Here is a 15446-nt window from a genome sequence, read left to right on the forward strand (position 1 = left end):
TAAAATTTCTATGGGCAAGAACTTTCGCATTTGCTTTTGCCAACAGCGTCCGTTCATCCGTCAAACTGAGCCCAGAGTCGCGTGATGTAAACGTGTAGAGGGGGGCGTGTCCCGGAGTAGGACTCATAACACGATCTACTGGCGCCGTACAGAGGCCTGTAAACCAGAGTCGCTGGATGGAAACTCTCTAAATATTCCATTCAGATCTATATCTATCTATCCATCTATCCATCTATCCATCTATCCATCCATCCATCATCCATCCATCTATCTATCCATCCATCTATCCATCTGTCCATCCATCCAGAACGTAAACGTGCTTAGGTATACTCCAGTCCGGTAGGTAGCGGTAATGCGCCCAAATGCTGTTTTACCAATCGCAACACAGTCCAAAAAGAAAAGTAAAAAAGACGAATGTTAGCATAACTGCTAACAAGAGCAAAGGGGCGACTTTTTAAAGTGTTTTCCCCGTTTAGTTTTGAACTGTCTTCATCATCACAATGTTGAAAGATTTGGTCAGGGAGCGACTGATTGCGGCCGCTGACGAAATCTTTGGATTGTTTGAAAGAACGATCGCGTCGTACGAGGAGCAACTTTGTCGAGCCAGAGAGGAGACCGAGCGACACCGACGACAACTGGAAGATGTTTACAAAACCCAAATTGTGATACGCGGCGACGGTCAGTTTGTCGTTTATTTTAGTGGCTTTCAAACTTATTGTAATTATACCAAGTATACCAATATAAAAGCTCTTCCAGTATTATTAATTGACCTAGATGAAAATACGGTCGGCCTATGCACCGCTCAAATAATAGAAGAGTAATTAAGTGATTCACGTAAAATGTATTGTACTGAAGTTGAATTTAAAAAAAAAGCCGAAATATTTCAAAGGAAACCACTCTTAAAGATTTAATGCAAATATGTTATATTTATAGTTATATATAAAGTCAAATACAGCCGTACCGGGATTGCACTTACTAACCAATTAATGTAATTTCGTCTACTTTCATATTCTAAGCATCGGTTGATAAGATATCTGGTGACGTTTCATGTGCTCAATGTGTTTTATTTTGATTTAATTAGTGATTAAAAAAGTGAGAATAATCAAACTCTAAACTCAACTTATTTATAGAGCACTTTAATAACAACTGCAGCTGTAACAAAGTCCTGTACATAAGATTGAATATGAATGAGCAAGCTACTTGTCCTTTATTTCTGATTTCAAGTTATCCATCAATTTGTTATTAAAGGATGATTTGAAAGAATCAAATGCAGTGGCCATTATGGATTGATGACGAGCTTATACACTTTTAGAGTTTGACAGTTCCTCAACTCAAATGTCGGCTGCCATGGAAATGAGTTTGCTGAGGTGTAAACCATTTTAAATGGATTAGAAGCACGTGATCACCTAGCCTGTAAATGTGTGAATTGTATGTACAATTAACTTAAAAAATACAATAGCACATATTACAGTTTTGCATATGGGAGAATCACAGTATAATTAGCATGTGTGAGCCCAACTCTGTTTGTGTTGCTCATGTCCTGCAGATATCAAGGAGGACGACCTAGAGCCTGCCCACCTGAAAGAGGTCGAGGAGCGTCCACAGCCTCTCTATGTTAAGGAGGAAGCGGAGGAGGCTGTCGTCAGCAAGTTTCCTCTAACTGCTCTCTGTGGAGAGCGTGAAGACGATGAACATGAACCACCCGAGTCGTCACTGCTTCTTCACCACCCTCCAAGTGGAGACCACTGTGAAGGACCACCACCGGACGAGCTCTTAGCTCGTGAAGGTGACGACAAACAGTGGAAACGTTCAAGAAAGAGGGCAACTCTTGGCAACAAGGAAACTTCAAAAACATGCCAACAATATTTTATCTGCTCAGTTTGTGGGAAAAGTTTTGCTAAAAAATCCATATTGATTCGACACTTGAGAACACACACTGGAGAAAAACCCTTTCATTGCTCACTTTGTGGGAAAAGATTCACTCAGAAGCCAAGCATGATTTCTCACATGAGGACGCACACAGGAGAAAAACCCTTTCGTTGCTCATTTTGCGGGAAAGGCTTTACTCAAAAGCCAAGCATGGTGTCACACATGAGAATACACACGGGCGAAAAACCCTTCGTTTGTTTAATTTGTGGTGGAAGCTATGCCCGTCGCTCCAATTTGACTGCACACATGCGCACTCACAACACGGAGAGAGTAAATGTTTCTTAATTTATTGTAATATACTTTTTTTGGGGGGGGGGGATATTCTCCTGAATAGCTGGTTTTGATTTTATCACACAATTGATTCATAATCCTTGTTTTAACACAATTTTGGTATCTTAACTGGTAATGACTTCTTTCTTCTGACAACCAGCAGTTCTAATTTGTCTTCTATAGAGGACATTTGTAAACTTGAATATCTCCCACCCACTGCATTCTATTGAATTAACTGCTGTGCTATATAGAGGACATTCAGAGCTTTCCAGTGATATCAAATATGAGGAGGTAGGAGTTTGCATCATAAAAGAAAATGCACTTTTTTATGGGAAGAGGAAAAGTAAGGGTATAATACTTTTTATTAAACACATTTTGGCTTGAAATGTTGTTGGCATGTTTTCTGTAAGACTCATAAGAACACATTAAAGTGTTGTTTGAACTATTTTAACTGTATTTCGGCCTAGTATTTAAGTGTTTAAAAATGTCATCCTTAGTGGACGTTTGTAATTATTTACTCCATGTTGCTGCTTTTTCCCCAAATGACAAGAAAGGGAGTCAATCTCAGAAGCAGAGAGGATTTTACCGCGAATTGTTGATGGAAACTCAGACATCGAGTTATCGGATAAAGAATATCAAGATGCATTGTTTGAGGCAGAAACAGAGGAAGATGATTCAGGGAGCTCTGAGGAGGAAATGCAGGCAGAGCTAGCAGATGCAGAGGACTCTAATCAAGCAGCACAGTCTCATCTAAGTCCAGTCGCCGTCTATTATGGAGCAAGAATGCAAAGTACACCTTGAGTTTATATTTAATAATCGAATAACATAGTGTCCCCAACAATTGAGAATGATTTTAATTGTGTTTTTTATCTCTCTATTGCTTTTCTCAACATTCAAATCCCAACTCGATGAGCCTCCCATTATTCAGAGCAATGATGCTATGAAGCGGCAAAACTGGACCCCAATGGATTATTTTAAGCAGTACATTGATGACTCCGTGTTTGAAAGAATGGCCCTGTGCACAAATCAACGGGAAGTACTTATGTCTGAAGCAACACTAAATACAACACCTGAAGAACTGAAGACCTTATTTGGGAATTCTATTTACATGGGCTGTCTAGGATATCCCAACATTCAAACGTATTGGGCCTCCAATACTAGACTCCAAATTGTGGCAGAATCCATGACCAGAAATCGTTTTTGCAAATTGAGAAATTCTATCAAGATCGTCAACGACCTTGATTTGTCATCTGAGGAAAAAATAAGTGATCGCTTGTGGAGAATCAGGCCCCTCTTGACCAAAGTAAGGCAAGGGTGTCTTAGTCTGCCTAGAACAGGAAAATTGTGCATTGACGTAGAAATCAATGAAGTTCCTTGACTTCAAACTGCTCCTTGGTGAAGAGTTAATTACTCGAGCCCAAGCGGGAATGGCAAGTGACAGCGAAGAAGAAAACGGCAGCCAAATGCGGCGCACTGCGGTGCCGTCCATCGTCCAGAGATGGTGCATGAAGCACATGCGTCAAGGTGTCGCAGATCCGGCTGCAACAGTAGAACACGTGTCATGTGCACAAAGTGCAAGGTTTTCCTTTGTGTTTCCAAGAAAGGGAATTGCTTTTTGAAGTATCACACCAAATAAGCACAAAAGAAACAGAAGTTAAAAATAAGAGAGAGAAAATGGGCAGTTGTGTTTATGTTGAACTCTATCATGTTGACTTTTTGTTTTCTTTTGGACTAACTGGTTGCCAGCAAGGTTCCGTTTCACCTGCATCTGGTTCCAATGTGCACTGTCGTGGACACATCTTAGCTAAAAAAAAATACAAATGTTTTTTTTTTTTCAAAAAATTGTTTTTCAGTATTCCAATTAGCGGTACTTTGCAAAGATTGGGGAATTTCAAGATAAAAGTGATTGGACAATATATTTTCAGCAAATTTCCACTGACCGCTTACCATGTGGAGAGCCAAAATGACGCAAAATCCCCATCGAAATCGTTACAGTTTCATCATGACAATCCAAGTGGAAGCCACTGTGGAGGACCACCACCGGACGGCCTCTTAGCTCCATTGTCAGACGGTGATGACACCGAAGAACCTCTAAGGAGCGACTGCCCAGGTGACGACAAACTGCAGTCGCCTTGCTCTGAAAAGAAGGAAACTTCACAAACGGATAAACAAGGTTTATCCTGCTCAGTTTGTGGTAAAGTTGTATCAAACTTGTCAATATTGATGCTACACTTGAGAACTCACACTGGCGAAAAACCATACCATTGCTCTGCTGGTAAAGGATATTCTCAAAAGGGATCCATGGTATTACACATGAGAACACACACTGGAGAAAAACCTTTTTGTAGTAAAACTTGGTCGAAAGCATTCAGTCAAAAGCAACATCTTGTATCACACATGAGAACACACACGGGAGAAAAAACATTGAATTGTTCAATTTGTGGTGGAAGATTCGGTTGTAGCACGTCTTTGAATTTCCACATGCGTAATCAACACAGAGAGAAGAAATAAATGAAAATACTTCCAGGCTTAACTGTTTTTGGAAACTTTTTTCAAGGAGTATTTTCTTGCACAATTCTTATCTTAAGCCGTCGTCAATACTGCTGCAAGATGGCAACCATTTCACGCCTGGATGCAATGCTGCTGTAAAAGCACCATCGAAGACGAAAAATGCAGTCGGGGAAATTTGTTGTAGGTCGACAGTAAATCTTCAACCACTTACTCTTTAATTTTCTCACTATTTTCCTCCCAATCCTCCCTTTTTTTTTTGAACCAGCAACAAATCTCGTGTCATGCCGTAAGTGAATTGAAAAAAATGGCATGATTACAGAGGAAAATAGTGAGAAAAGTAAGGAGCATATGGGTGAAGATGTAGATCCAGGCACCTTTCCTAAACATTTTGAGAATTCAAACGAACTATCCTTCTGGTACTTCCTGGCCATCTCTCTGGGATATGGAAGCAAAGGAAATTTCCTACGAGGCAAAAACAAGAATCCGAAAAATCCTCTGTAATCCTGCTTTTTATACCTACAGAAAGCAACGGCTGTATGTTGATTTTATAATGTACATCTTTGGGCATGGTCATTGTGGTATATTTTGAAATAGGTTTGTTAGTTTGGAAACAGCAGGATTTGTTTATTAAATGTGTTTGTATTATTTTAAAGTTATGTTTAAAACCTGATGAAATTAAGTCAGTTTAATAATGTAAAAAGACAGGACGGATGGAGATATCACAATATGTAAGTCAGAGTAATTATAAAAGTACAAGCGTTACTGATGGAAATTTGTTATAATTAACACATCATGAAATTACAAAGTGTACTTTTTTTTTAAGTCAATTATTGTACTTTTTTTTTAAAGTCAATTATAGAGAAGTACAGTCAGTGCATGAAGAAATGTTGCAAAATAAAAGACACCATCACAATATCCTAACTTTTATTTATATAACTATTTTATATAAGAGCAAAGACATTTGGATTAAATGAAACTTTTTTGGAGTGGAACAATGAAATGGGAAATTCGGTATGTATGTGCAGTACATGGAATTAATTGAACACACAGCCAGTTCAGGCTGTACTCCGCCTGCTGTACGTAGACGTCTGGGATAGGCATTTTATTATGGATAATGAAAGGTAAAATTACGAGAGCGAGAGTGTGTTAAATGTCTACCTAGCAGCTTACTTTCTCGATTTGTGCTGAAATAGTCATCAAAAGTCAACCATGAGAGACTTAAGACATTCAAGACGATTTGGGTTCTGAGCTCTTTGCAGTTTTTTTTTTATTTTTGAACCCAATTTGAGCCGTTATCAATACCGCCGCACGATGGCGGCCGTCTGACGTACGAGATTGCAGTGTCGCCGTGAAAGCACCATCGGAAGAAGGAAAAGGCGGAAGTTATTAGCATATTTGCCCCAAATTCTAGGGCGACAACGGACAACGTTTTAGTATGTTCTTGTGGGTTCATTAACTATCTGAAATGTTGAAAGAGTTCGTTAGGGAGCGACTCATCGCGGCCGCCGACGAAATCTTCGGATTGTTTGAAAGAACGATCGCGTCGTACGAGGAGCAACTTTTTCGAGCGAGGGAGGAAACCGAGCAACAACGACGACATTTGGAAGCTGTTTGCAAGAATAGAATTGTGCTACGTGTCCATGGTCTGTTCACTAAACTTTTACTTAACGTTCATTAGATTTAATTGACCTAATAAGAGCTTCAAGAACTGCAGTCACGATGTCCGTTTTATTAAAACAATGAGACCAAAATGTAAGGCGTTATATTTTGTTAATTTAAGCACACTTCTCGACCAAGAAAGGCGATTTGGCCGAATTCGCAAGTAGAAATTAGTATGATCACTTTTACGACAGAGCTAATTTGAACTATCGAGCATATCAAACCGACGATTGTCATTTTAATTTTGACAATTAGCCAATCAAAACGCCAACTTGGCGTTACGTGACGGGTCAAGCTCATTGTAGTTTAGACAAGCAACGCATAGCATCAATGAATCCAAATAAGTTGCATTTCCTCTGTTTTGATACAAAGCAATAGAAGCACATGATTAAAATAGTTATATTGAATGAGATATCATTCCATAAAACATTTATTGTATCGGATCAGTTTGTCAGCTTCATGTGAAACCAATAAGTAGATGTATACCAGAATCCTTATAGCAGTTTCCTGACGTTTTATTCACAATGAATGCACTGAAATGCACCTGACCTCATCCCCCCCAATTCAGTGCCCAATAGCGTCTACGTTTATATTCAGCAGAGTCAGTGAAAATTAAAAATGAACTGAAATGAAAACTGAAGCAGTCTTCATCAAAAAAAAAAAAAGTCAAGGATATCTACTTAGTTTCCTTCACTCGTCTGCAAAGAATTGGTGGTAGCCAGCAAAAGAAAGGAAATTGTATAGCACGGTGGTTCTCAAACTTTTTACATCAAATACTACCTCAAAAACGACCTGGCTTATCAAGTAGTACCATAATGACCAACATTTAAATCACATATTTGGTAGTGTTAATCAAAAACGAGGCGAAGGTTTTATTACAAAGTTTTTTTTTTTTTTTTTTTGTTTTATATTACTGTATGCCATGGTAACATTATTAAGACTTTGAACACTGCACCAATTTTTATTCATTTATTTTATTTTATTTTTTGAACTATATTTCAGTAATGATTTTATCTTTGCAATTCAATTCACCAGCTTGCAGAATTAAAATTTTTACAAAAATTACCTAACTGTTCGACAACAAAAAAAACATCTAAAAGATTAAATGCCAATCTATTGTTGGAATTTCAATGAATAACTTCAAGATGGGAGAATCACACTATAATTGTGTCGCTCGTGTCTTGCAGACGACCAGCAACATGGGGAGAGCTCCAGTTTGGAACATCCACAGCACCCCCACATTAAGGAGGAAGAAGAAGAGGCTGACGTCAGCAAGTTGCCACTGACTGATCTCCATGTGCAGAGTGAAAATAGTGAAGACAAAGCACCCAAGTCATCACAGTTTCATCATCACAGTCCCAGTGGAGATCACTGTGGAGGACCACCACCAGAGGACCTTTTAGCTCCGCTGTCAGATTTTGACGACACAGAAGAACCTTTGAGGAACAACACAGACAACAAACAGTCAAATTGCTCTGAAAAGAAGACAACTCTTGGCAATGAGGAAACTTCACAAACATGTGAACAGCATTTTACCTGCTCCGTTTGCGGTAAAAGTTTGGCTAACAACTCAATATTGATGAGACACTTGAGAACTCACACTGGAGAAAAACCCTTCCATTGCTCAGTTTGTGGGAAAAGATTCACTCAAAAGCCAAGCATGGTATCACACATGAGGACACATACTGGAGAAAAACCTTTTCTTTGCTTAGTTTGTGGTAAAGCATTCACTCAAAAACCACACCTTGTATCACACATGAGAACACACACAGGAGAAAAACCATTTAGTTGTTCCATTTGTAGTGGAAGGTTTCGCCATAGGTCCAATTTGAATGCACACATGCGCAGACACAAAACAGAGAGAATACATGTTTTGCAGTAGTCTACTTTAAGAAAAATCACTTAAAAAGCTGTAAATGTTCTGTTTTATTTTTGTTCCTGTGCAGTACACTATACATTGTTGTCATCTTCGTGATTCATCATTGCCGTGACTCTGTTTTGGTATCTTATTGGTACTGATAAGTAATTTAGGCTGCACCTAGAAAGTAACGTGCTGCTCTGTGTAACAGTGTCATTGTACAGATACTTGTGCACTTAGCGTTGTGTTATGAAAATGTGAACATTATGTGTCAATAATGCAAAAGCAGTATAAAACCTCCATTTGCCGCCGAAGGTTTCTCTTTTTTTATTTTGGATTCTGGCCTCCGAAGCTATTCCTCTTTTCTCATCTTTACAGTTGAGCCGTCGTCAATACCGTTGCAATATGGCGGCCCGTTTGGCGTTGCAGATAGGTCGCCTCAGTAAAAGCACCGTCGAAGAAGAAAAGGCGGAAGTTAGCTTAGCCGTCCTAGCTTCAACTGGACCGGGTGGCGAGGAACAAAACGCGAGGTGGAACTTGTGTTTTTCTGTTCTCGCTGAATTGTATAAAATAGATTAGGACATCCAAAATGTTGAAGGAGTTGGTAAGGGAGCGACTAATTGCGGCCGCCGATGAAATCTTCGTACTTTTTGAGAAAACGATCGCGTCGTACGAGGAACAACTTCGTCGAGCGAGAGAGGAGACCGAACGGCATCGACGACAACTGGAGCATGTTTGCAACGCTCAAATTGTAATAAGGGTCAAAGGTCTGTTCATTACATTTTCTTATTGTTTAAAACAGTGTATTAATGTAATAAATGGGTTAAAACATGAATTGCATCTGTTTAAAGCAAAAGGTTCGAGTTGGTGTAAAATGAGCAATAAAATCGTAGCATCATATTGTTATTTAGGTTTATTTTTAACGAAACAATACAAGCGCACAATACAAGCGCAACCTCGGATTTCATATCATAAAAAAAATGTTGTAACTTCTTGACTTTTGTCCTTTACTTATCTGTGTGTGTAACCAATCAGGACAAGGAACAGACCAGCTGCGCTTGATTGTGGGTGTAACTGCATGACCTGTATACCCCAAAATAGATTAAATTTGAATTTGCTGTTGGGTTAACCCAGTATCACACGAATTGAATTACAATGATTGAAGTCAATATTAATCCCACTGTTTTTTGGCTCTTTCTGTTATGTCTTGTTAGTCTAAACATCATCAGACATAGCAAGGCCACACTTCTGTAAATGATGAAACAAGCAAATATCAATTGTTTTATTCCTTTGCAAAGTGAGTATGAACTTTCAAAAACATACGATGTATAAAATGTCAAACGACTAAAACGTCAGTTGAAATACAACCTGATGGCTGGAATAAGATGTATCTGTTTCTTCTCAAACGAGGTCATACATGCACACATGAACAGTCTGTTCCCAATTGCCTCATGCAATGACTCCCCACCCCACTCTTGAAACTGCTGGGTTAAAAATAACCCAATATGGTTTATTTTTAAGTAGCAGTTTCAGGGCACTTCAGCCACAGACATTGTGCCTTGTCTCACAGAAAAGTGATCATACATTTTCAGAGAGACAAAGACATAAGGGCTGCTCGATTATGAAAAAAGTATTAACCATGACATATTTGGGTAATAATTGAAATTGCGATTATTCAAATGATAATTTATTTTTTGGTACAAAACAAGAAAATGTTTAAATGTAAAAAATATAAAGACAAATGTAAGTTCCTTCTGGACCAAACTAAATTGATAAAATTAGTTATAAAATACATTTTAAAAAGGTGCAAATGTATAAATTCAAATGGTAAAAAACTCATTTGTGAATCATAATTTCCACTACTCTCAGTGACTCAAATGGCAATATCAGTTCTTTTCGCAAAGGATAAAGAATATGTGTCTGTGATTATTGGGATTTTGTCTGTGTACATGTGCTGCTCCACTGTTTGTTTTCAAATATATTTTTTTGCTGAACTAGTCATACGCAACCTGTTTGCGTTGCTTGTGTTTTGCAGATATCCAACAGCAATGGGGGGGCTCCAGTTCGGAGACGGAGCATCCACAGCCCCTCAACTTTAACAGAGAAGAAGAGAACCCACAGCCTGTCTACATTAAAGAGGACGCGAAGGATCCACAGCCCCCCCACATTAAGGAGGAAGACATCATCGAGTTTCCACTGCCTGGCGTGACTGGGGAGGATGAAGTCGAGCCACCCAAGTGGCTGCAGCTTCATCATCACAGTCCAAGTGGAGACTACAGTGCAGGAGCACCATCAGACAACCTCTTAGCGCCACTGTTTGACAGTGGCAACATGGAAGAGCCTTTGAGGAGCACCGCTTTCCGTGAAGGTGACGACAAGCAGTCAAAATACTCTGAGGAGGAAACAACGCTTGGAAACAAGGAAACTTCACAAAGGCCTCAACAACGTTTTTCCTGCTCTTTTTGTCAGAAAAGCTTTGCTGCCAATTCAATATTGAATATACACTTGAGAACACACACGGGAGAAAAACCTTTTGCTTGCCCAGTTTGTGGCAAAAGATTTGCTCAGAAGCCAAGCATTGCAACACACATGAAAACACACACTGGGGAAAAACCGTTTAGTTGTTTAATTTGTCATAAAACATTTTCTCGAAGGTATCATTTGGAAATACACATGAGAACACACACAGGAGAAAAACCCTATAGTTGCTCAGTTTGTGGCGTAAACTTTCGTCATAGGTCCAGTTTGAAGGTGCACATGCGTGTACATAACACAGAGAGAATGAAAACAGTTTCACAGTAGCCTATCCATCATCTATACCGCCTATCCCCACAAGGGTCGCGGGCGTGCTGGAGCCTATCCCAGCTGTCAATGGGCAGTAGGCGGGGAACACTGAATTGGTTGCCAGCCAATCGCAGGGCACACAGAGACAAACAAACAAAACAAACCTAGGGGCAATTTAGAGTCTCCAATCAACTTACCATGCATGTTTTTGCAATGTGGGAAGAAACCGGAGTACCCGGAGAAACCCACGCAGGCACGGGGAGAACATGCAAACTCCACACAGGGAGGCCGGGGCCGGGATCGAACCCACAACCGCTTAACTGTGAGGCGGACGTGCTAACCGGTTGATCACCGTGGTGCCCTTCATGGTAGTCATTTTTTCCCCATTTATTTCATTTTTCTGGAGAGCTGTAAATATTTTTCTGGCCTGTATACTATGAATAATTGTCTTCAATTTACCACACAGTTGTTTAAAATTATCGCTTTTACCAATTTTGACATCTTCACTGATGATGATTTCTTGGTGTTTATTGCTGCTGTGTAAGAGTGTTATTGTACCAATAATTCTGTGTTCTCACTAAATGTGAACGTCACCTGTAAATAACAAATTATGTATTAAACATATATGCATCATCATGTTTATGTCTGTTTATTTTTTGCTTTTAGTCCAATTTACATTAATGAAAACATTGGGTCGGGACGGCCATGTTTTCACTAACAAGTTCATTTTATATTTTTTGATCAGGAAAATTAAAAGAGTTGTCATTTTCTATTTTATCAATACATTTGGGGGAAATTAGGAAATAATTGACCCCATGAATAACGCCGCATTTTAATGAGGAAAAATGTTTCCCCCCCACCGTTCTATCAATGTTTGGTCGGAGTCACTGGACATACCGATTACAAACTCTCCATTGGAAATCATTGCACTTTCATTGCGTCCAAAAACGGTGATCAATTGGCAACAAAATTTATGTGGACATCCCCACTTCAACATATCAAAAAAGATTAACCTCTTTGTGGCTGATTTATATGAGGAAATGTGGAAGCGAGCAAAGATCCATGCTTGCCTGATTGCTTGCCCGCTGCCAGTCGCCATCTGCCTCCTGAGAGTTGACACGAGTTTAGTGTAGATAAATGTCCGAAATATAACCAGTCGGAGTTCATGTGCGCATTCATGCTCTTGTCCGCTTCAGCCAGTGTAAGTGGAGAAGCGGTCGCCACGGTATTTTTGATTTTGTGGAGGTGATCATGATGAGCTCACGTTTTATGTCAATAAATCCACACTATTGTGCAGAACACTTTTATACTTTCACAGGTTGACGTGGACAAGAGTAGTAATTGAACTGACAAACCGAGCAATATTACCACGCTTGCTGTGACGCAGACTGCTGAGACCGAAAAAATAACAAGCCAGCTCCAAAAGGGCGCGTGCTAATTTGTGTAAATCTAATCATAAAAAAAGCCCTAAAATCACTACAGAGTCTTTTGGGATAGGGGGGCATTTTAGTACTGATGTAATTTTTACATGCAAACCTACTATATAAGTGCCAATGTTAAGCTCATCCAAATGTCCCTTTAATTTTCAGCAAATTTCTGAGGTGGGTAAATCGTTGTGAATACCTTCCGCAAGATGGCGGCCGTTTGACATCCGGATGCCTTTCCGCCGTGAGCGCACCATCGTAGAAGAAAAAGGCTTGCGGGCGATAGCGTATCGATCCACCAATCAACTGCACAACCAGGGACCAAGCAAGCAGAAAATTCTGTGCTTGTTCAACTGACCACATTACAACATCAAATATGTTGAAAGAGTTGATAAGGGAGCGACTAATTACAGCCGCTGACGAAATCTTCGGACTGTTTGCAAGAACCATTTCGTCTTACGAAGAGCAACTTCGTCGAGCGAGAGAGGAGACCGATCGACACCGTCGGCAACTGAAAGCACTTTACAAGGCTCAAACTATACAACGCGTCGAAGGTATAGTAATTGAAGTTCTACTGCATATTTACAAGACTTAGCCATCTCATATGATAATTTAAATCACATTAATGGTGTCTGATTTACAAAAAGAGCAAGACCAAAATGTTATGAATTAGTAATATTGTTTATTTAAACACTTTCCTGCCCGAGAGAAGTAATTTGCTTTCAAACGACTTCCCAATCAGAACACAAAATCGCTTTTGTAAATATGATTTCGTTTTTTTAACTGAGAAAACGCTAGCTTGCAAAACAAAGCGATGGAGAGAGACCATCTTGATTTTTCTAATCAGCCAATCGTAGGACCGCCTTGGAGTCACGTGACAAGTAGATGGACCAGAAAACGATATTTTTGCATTAATTTGAACATTTTAATCTTTCTTTTGGTTGTTTTTTTTGTCTTGGAGACATTGTTTTTCGAATTGTCTCAGTGAGATTAATTAATTTGGTTTGTCTTTACTGTTATTGATTAAATTATAGGGAACCGATCTATATGGGTCATTTATTGTCAAAGTGTGGTATTCGAGCTCCATCTTCACTGAATCAGTTGCTCAAAATGTGCATATTACAGCAGGCCAGTTGCGATTAGCAAACATTTGCGCGTAATGGCTGCCCATTATAAACATTTTGATTTTTTTTTTTAACCCACCCAAAAATATTGGATAAACCACCAAAAGGCGTTTTCCACAAGAAATGTGGGTTGCCTCCCCCCAAAAAAGTTTTTAAAAAAAAACAACAACAACTGTGAATCTGTGGGTGCCAAACCATGAGTATGCGTGCCTTTAAAGTGCTAATTACTCTTTGTACTAATGCTAAAGTGGCTGTTCTTGGCCTGCAGATGTCCAAAAGCACGGAGAGAGCTCCAGTTTGGAGCAGGAGGATCCACAGCCCTCACACTCGAATGAGGAAGTGGGGCATCCACAGCCCCTGCTTATTAAGGAAGAAGAGGAGGAGCTTGATGTCAATAAGTTTCCACTAACTGCTGTCTTTGAGGAGAGTGAAGCCGACAAAGACAAACCACCTGAGTGGTCAGAGCTGCATTATTACAGTCCAGGACCATCACCACACGACTTCTTAGCTCCTCTGTCAGACAGTGACGACATCGAAGGTCCATTGAGGAGTGCCGCAGACTGTGATGGCACCGACAAACTGTTGACATATTTTCAAAAGAAGACAACTCTTGGCAACAAGGGAACTTCACAAATGCGGAAAAAAAGTTTTATCTGCTCCGTTTGTGGCAAGCTTTTGGCTAATAATTCGGTATTGATTATACACATGAGAAAACACACTGGAGAAAAACCCTTTCTTTGCTCAGTTTGTGGTAAAGCATTTGTTCAAAAGTCACATCTTGCATCACACATGATAACACACACAGGAGAAAAACCCTTCAGTTGTTCAGTTTGTGGTTTAAGGTTTAGTTATAAGTGCAATTTGAATACACACATGCGAAAGCACAAAACGGAATAGAAGTTTTAAAGTACCGGTAGTTCACATTTTTGAAAATGTTCTACTTTAGCTAAATTTTACACTGTGCTGTACACCAGGGGTCCCCAACCGCCGGTATGAACTGGTCCGTGGCAGAAAAAAGGTTGGCAACCACTGCTGTACACTACAAATCACCATTATCATTATCATCGTCTTAACTCAATTTTTGTATTTTCAGTGGTAATGATTTAGTCAAGTGTTGGTGTTTAATGGGTGTTTCATTGAGAAAGTGATTAGTTTCTCTCTGTGTATAAAAGTGTCATTGTCCAAGTAGTTGTTTGTGACCACGTATAAAGTGTACAAAAACAGTGTAAAACGTTTACGCAATTTTACAGTGTGTTTTGTTTTGTTCTTTCTTGTCAATAAAGACAACTTGTATTCTGACCTTGATACAGTGTTCCTGGCAGGTACTCCGGTTTCCTCCCACATTCCACAAACATGCATGATAGATTAATTGAACACTCTAAATGGTCCCGATGTATCACTGAGTGCGAATGCTTGTTTGTCTTGTGTGTACCCTGCGTTTGGCTGGCAACCAATTCAGGGTGTGCCCTCCCTCCTGCACGAAGTCAGCTGGGATAGGCTCCAGCACCCCCGCGACCCTTGTGGGGTTAAGTCGTTTGGATAATGGATGGATGAATATTAATGGTCGTTCTATTTGTTATAACGACGATTTGGAGTCAGACCTTTTTGCTGTTACAAATATTTTTTTCCCCCTCTGCAATCGTCTTCAGCTGCTGTCCATTCACTTACAACTACAAAAGGGTAATATATCATGGAAAGCAAGTTAATATGTTTAAACAAAACATTGAATACATGTTTCAACACAGCAGGGCAGATAATTTGAAAAATGTAAATAGTCTGCACAAGCACGAAAATATTTCGCCTTTCATTCTGATGTGACAGAAGTCCCACGGTGTTCACAGGAGAGTTACAAAATGTTTATTCAGTTATTACCTTATGAATTGGTGC

At 39.6% G+C, this 15446-nt stretch overlaps 2 protein-coding genes and 1 pseudogene across 4 annotated transcripts; all 3 read left to right on the top strand.

The window, feature by feature from the left end:
• Positions 1–164: 164 nt before the first annotated feature.
• LOC147147487 (uncharacterized) lies at positions 165–4346 on the top strand. 2 transcript variants are annotated; one of them, XM_086031755.1, is made up of 3 exons: positions 167–678; positions 1547–1786; positions 4195–4346. In XM_086031755.1, the coding sequence occupies exons 1-3, from the start codon at positions 501–503 to the stop codon at positions 4203–4205; spliced, it is 429 nt and encodes a 142-aa protein (XP_085887881.1). In that variant the 5' UTR covers positions 167–500; the 3' UTR covers positions 4206–4346. The 2 variants fall into 2 exon arrangements, with proteins under 2 accessions (XP_085887880.1, XP_085887881.1); XM_086031754.1 differs by lacking the exon at positions 4195–4346 and having other exon boundaries at positions 165–678; positions 1547–4165.
• A 1691-nt stretch (positions 4347–6037) lies between these two features.
• LOC147147488 (uncharacterized) lies at positions 6038–8541 on the top strand (annotated as a pseudogene). The gene is made up of 2 exons (XR_015086949.1): positions 6038–6353; positions 7557–8541. The product of XR_015086949.1 is annotated as an uncharacterized LOC147147488 (transcript).
• A 143-nt stretch (positions 8542–8684) lies between these two features.
• LOC147147489 (uncharacterized) lies at positions 8685–14858 on the top strand. The gene is made up of 5 exons (XM_086030232.1): positions 8685–8994; positions 10263–10691; positions 12645–12679; positions 12722–12989; positions 13828–14858. The coding sequence occupies exons 1-5, from the start codon at positions 8817–8819 to the stop codon at positions 14454–14456; spliced, it is 1539 nt and encodes a 512-aa protein (XP_085886358.1). The 5' UTR covers positions 8685–8816; the 3' UTR covers positions 14457–14858.
• Positions 14859–15446: the final 588 nt, after the last annotated feature.

The sequence above is a fragment of the Filicampus tigris genome, chromosome 5 (assembly GCF_054856515.1).
Source record: "Filicampus tigris isolate MCC_2025a chromosome 5, RoL_Ftig_1.0, whole genome shotgun sequence".
Taxonomy (NCBI): domain Eukaryota; kingdom Metazoa; phylum Chordata; class Actinopteri; order Syngnathiformes; family Syngnathidae; genus Filicampus; species Filicampus tigris.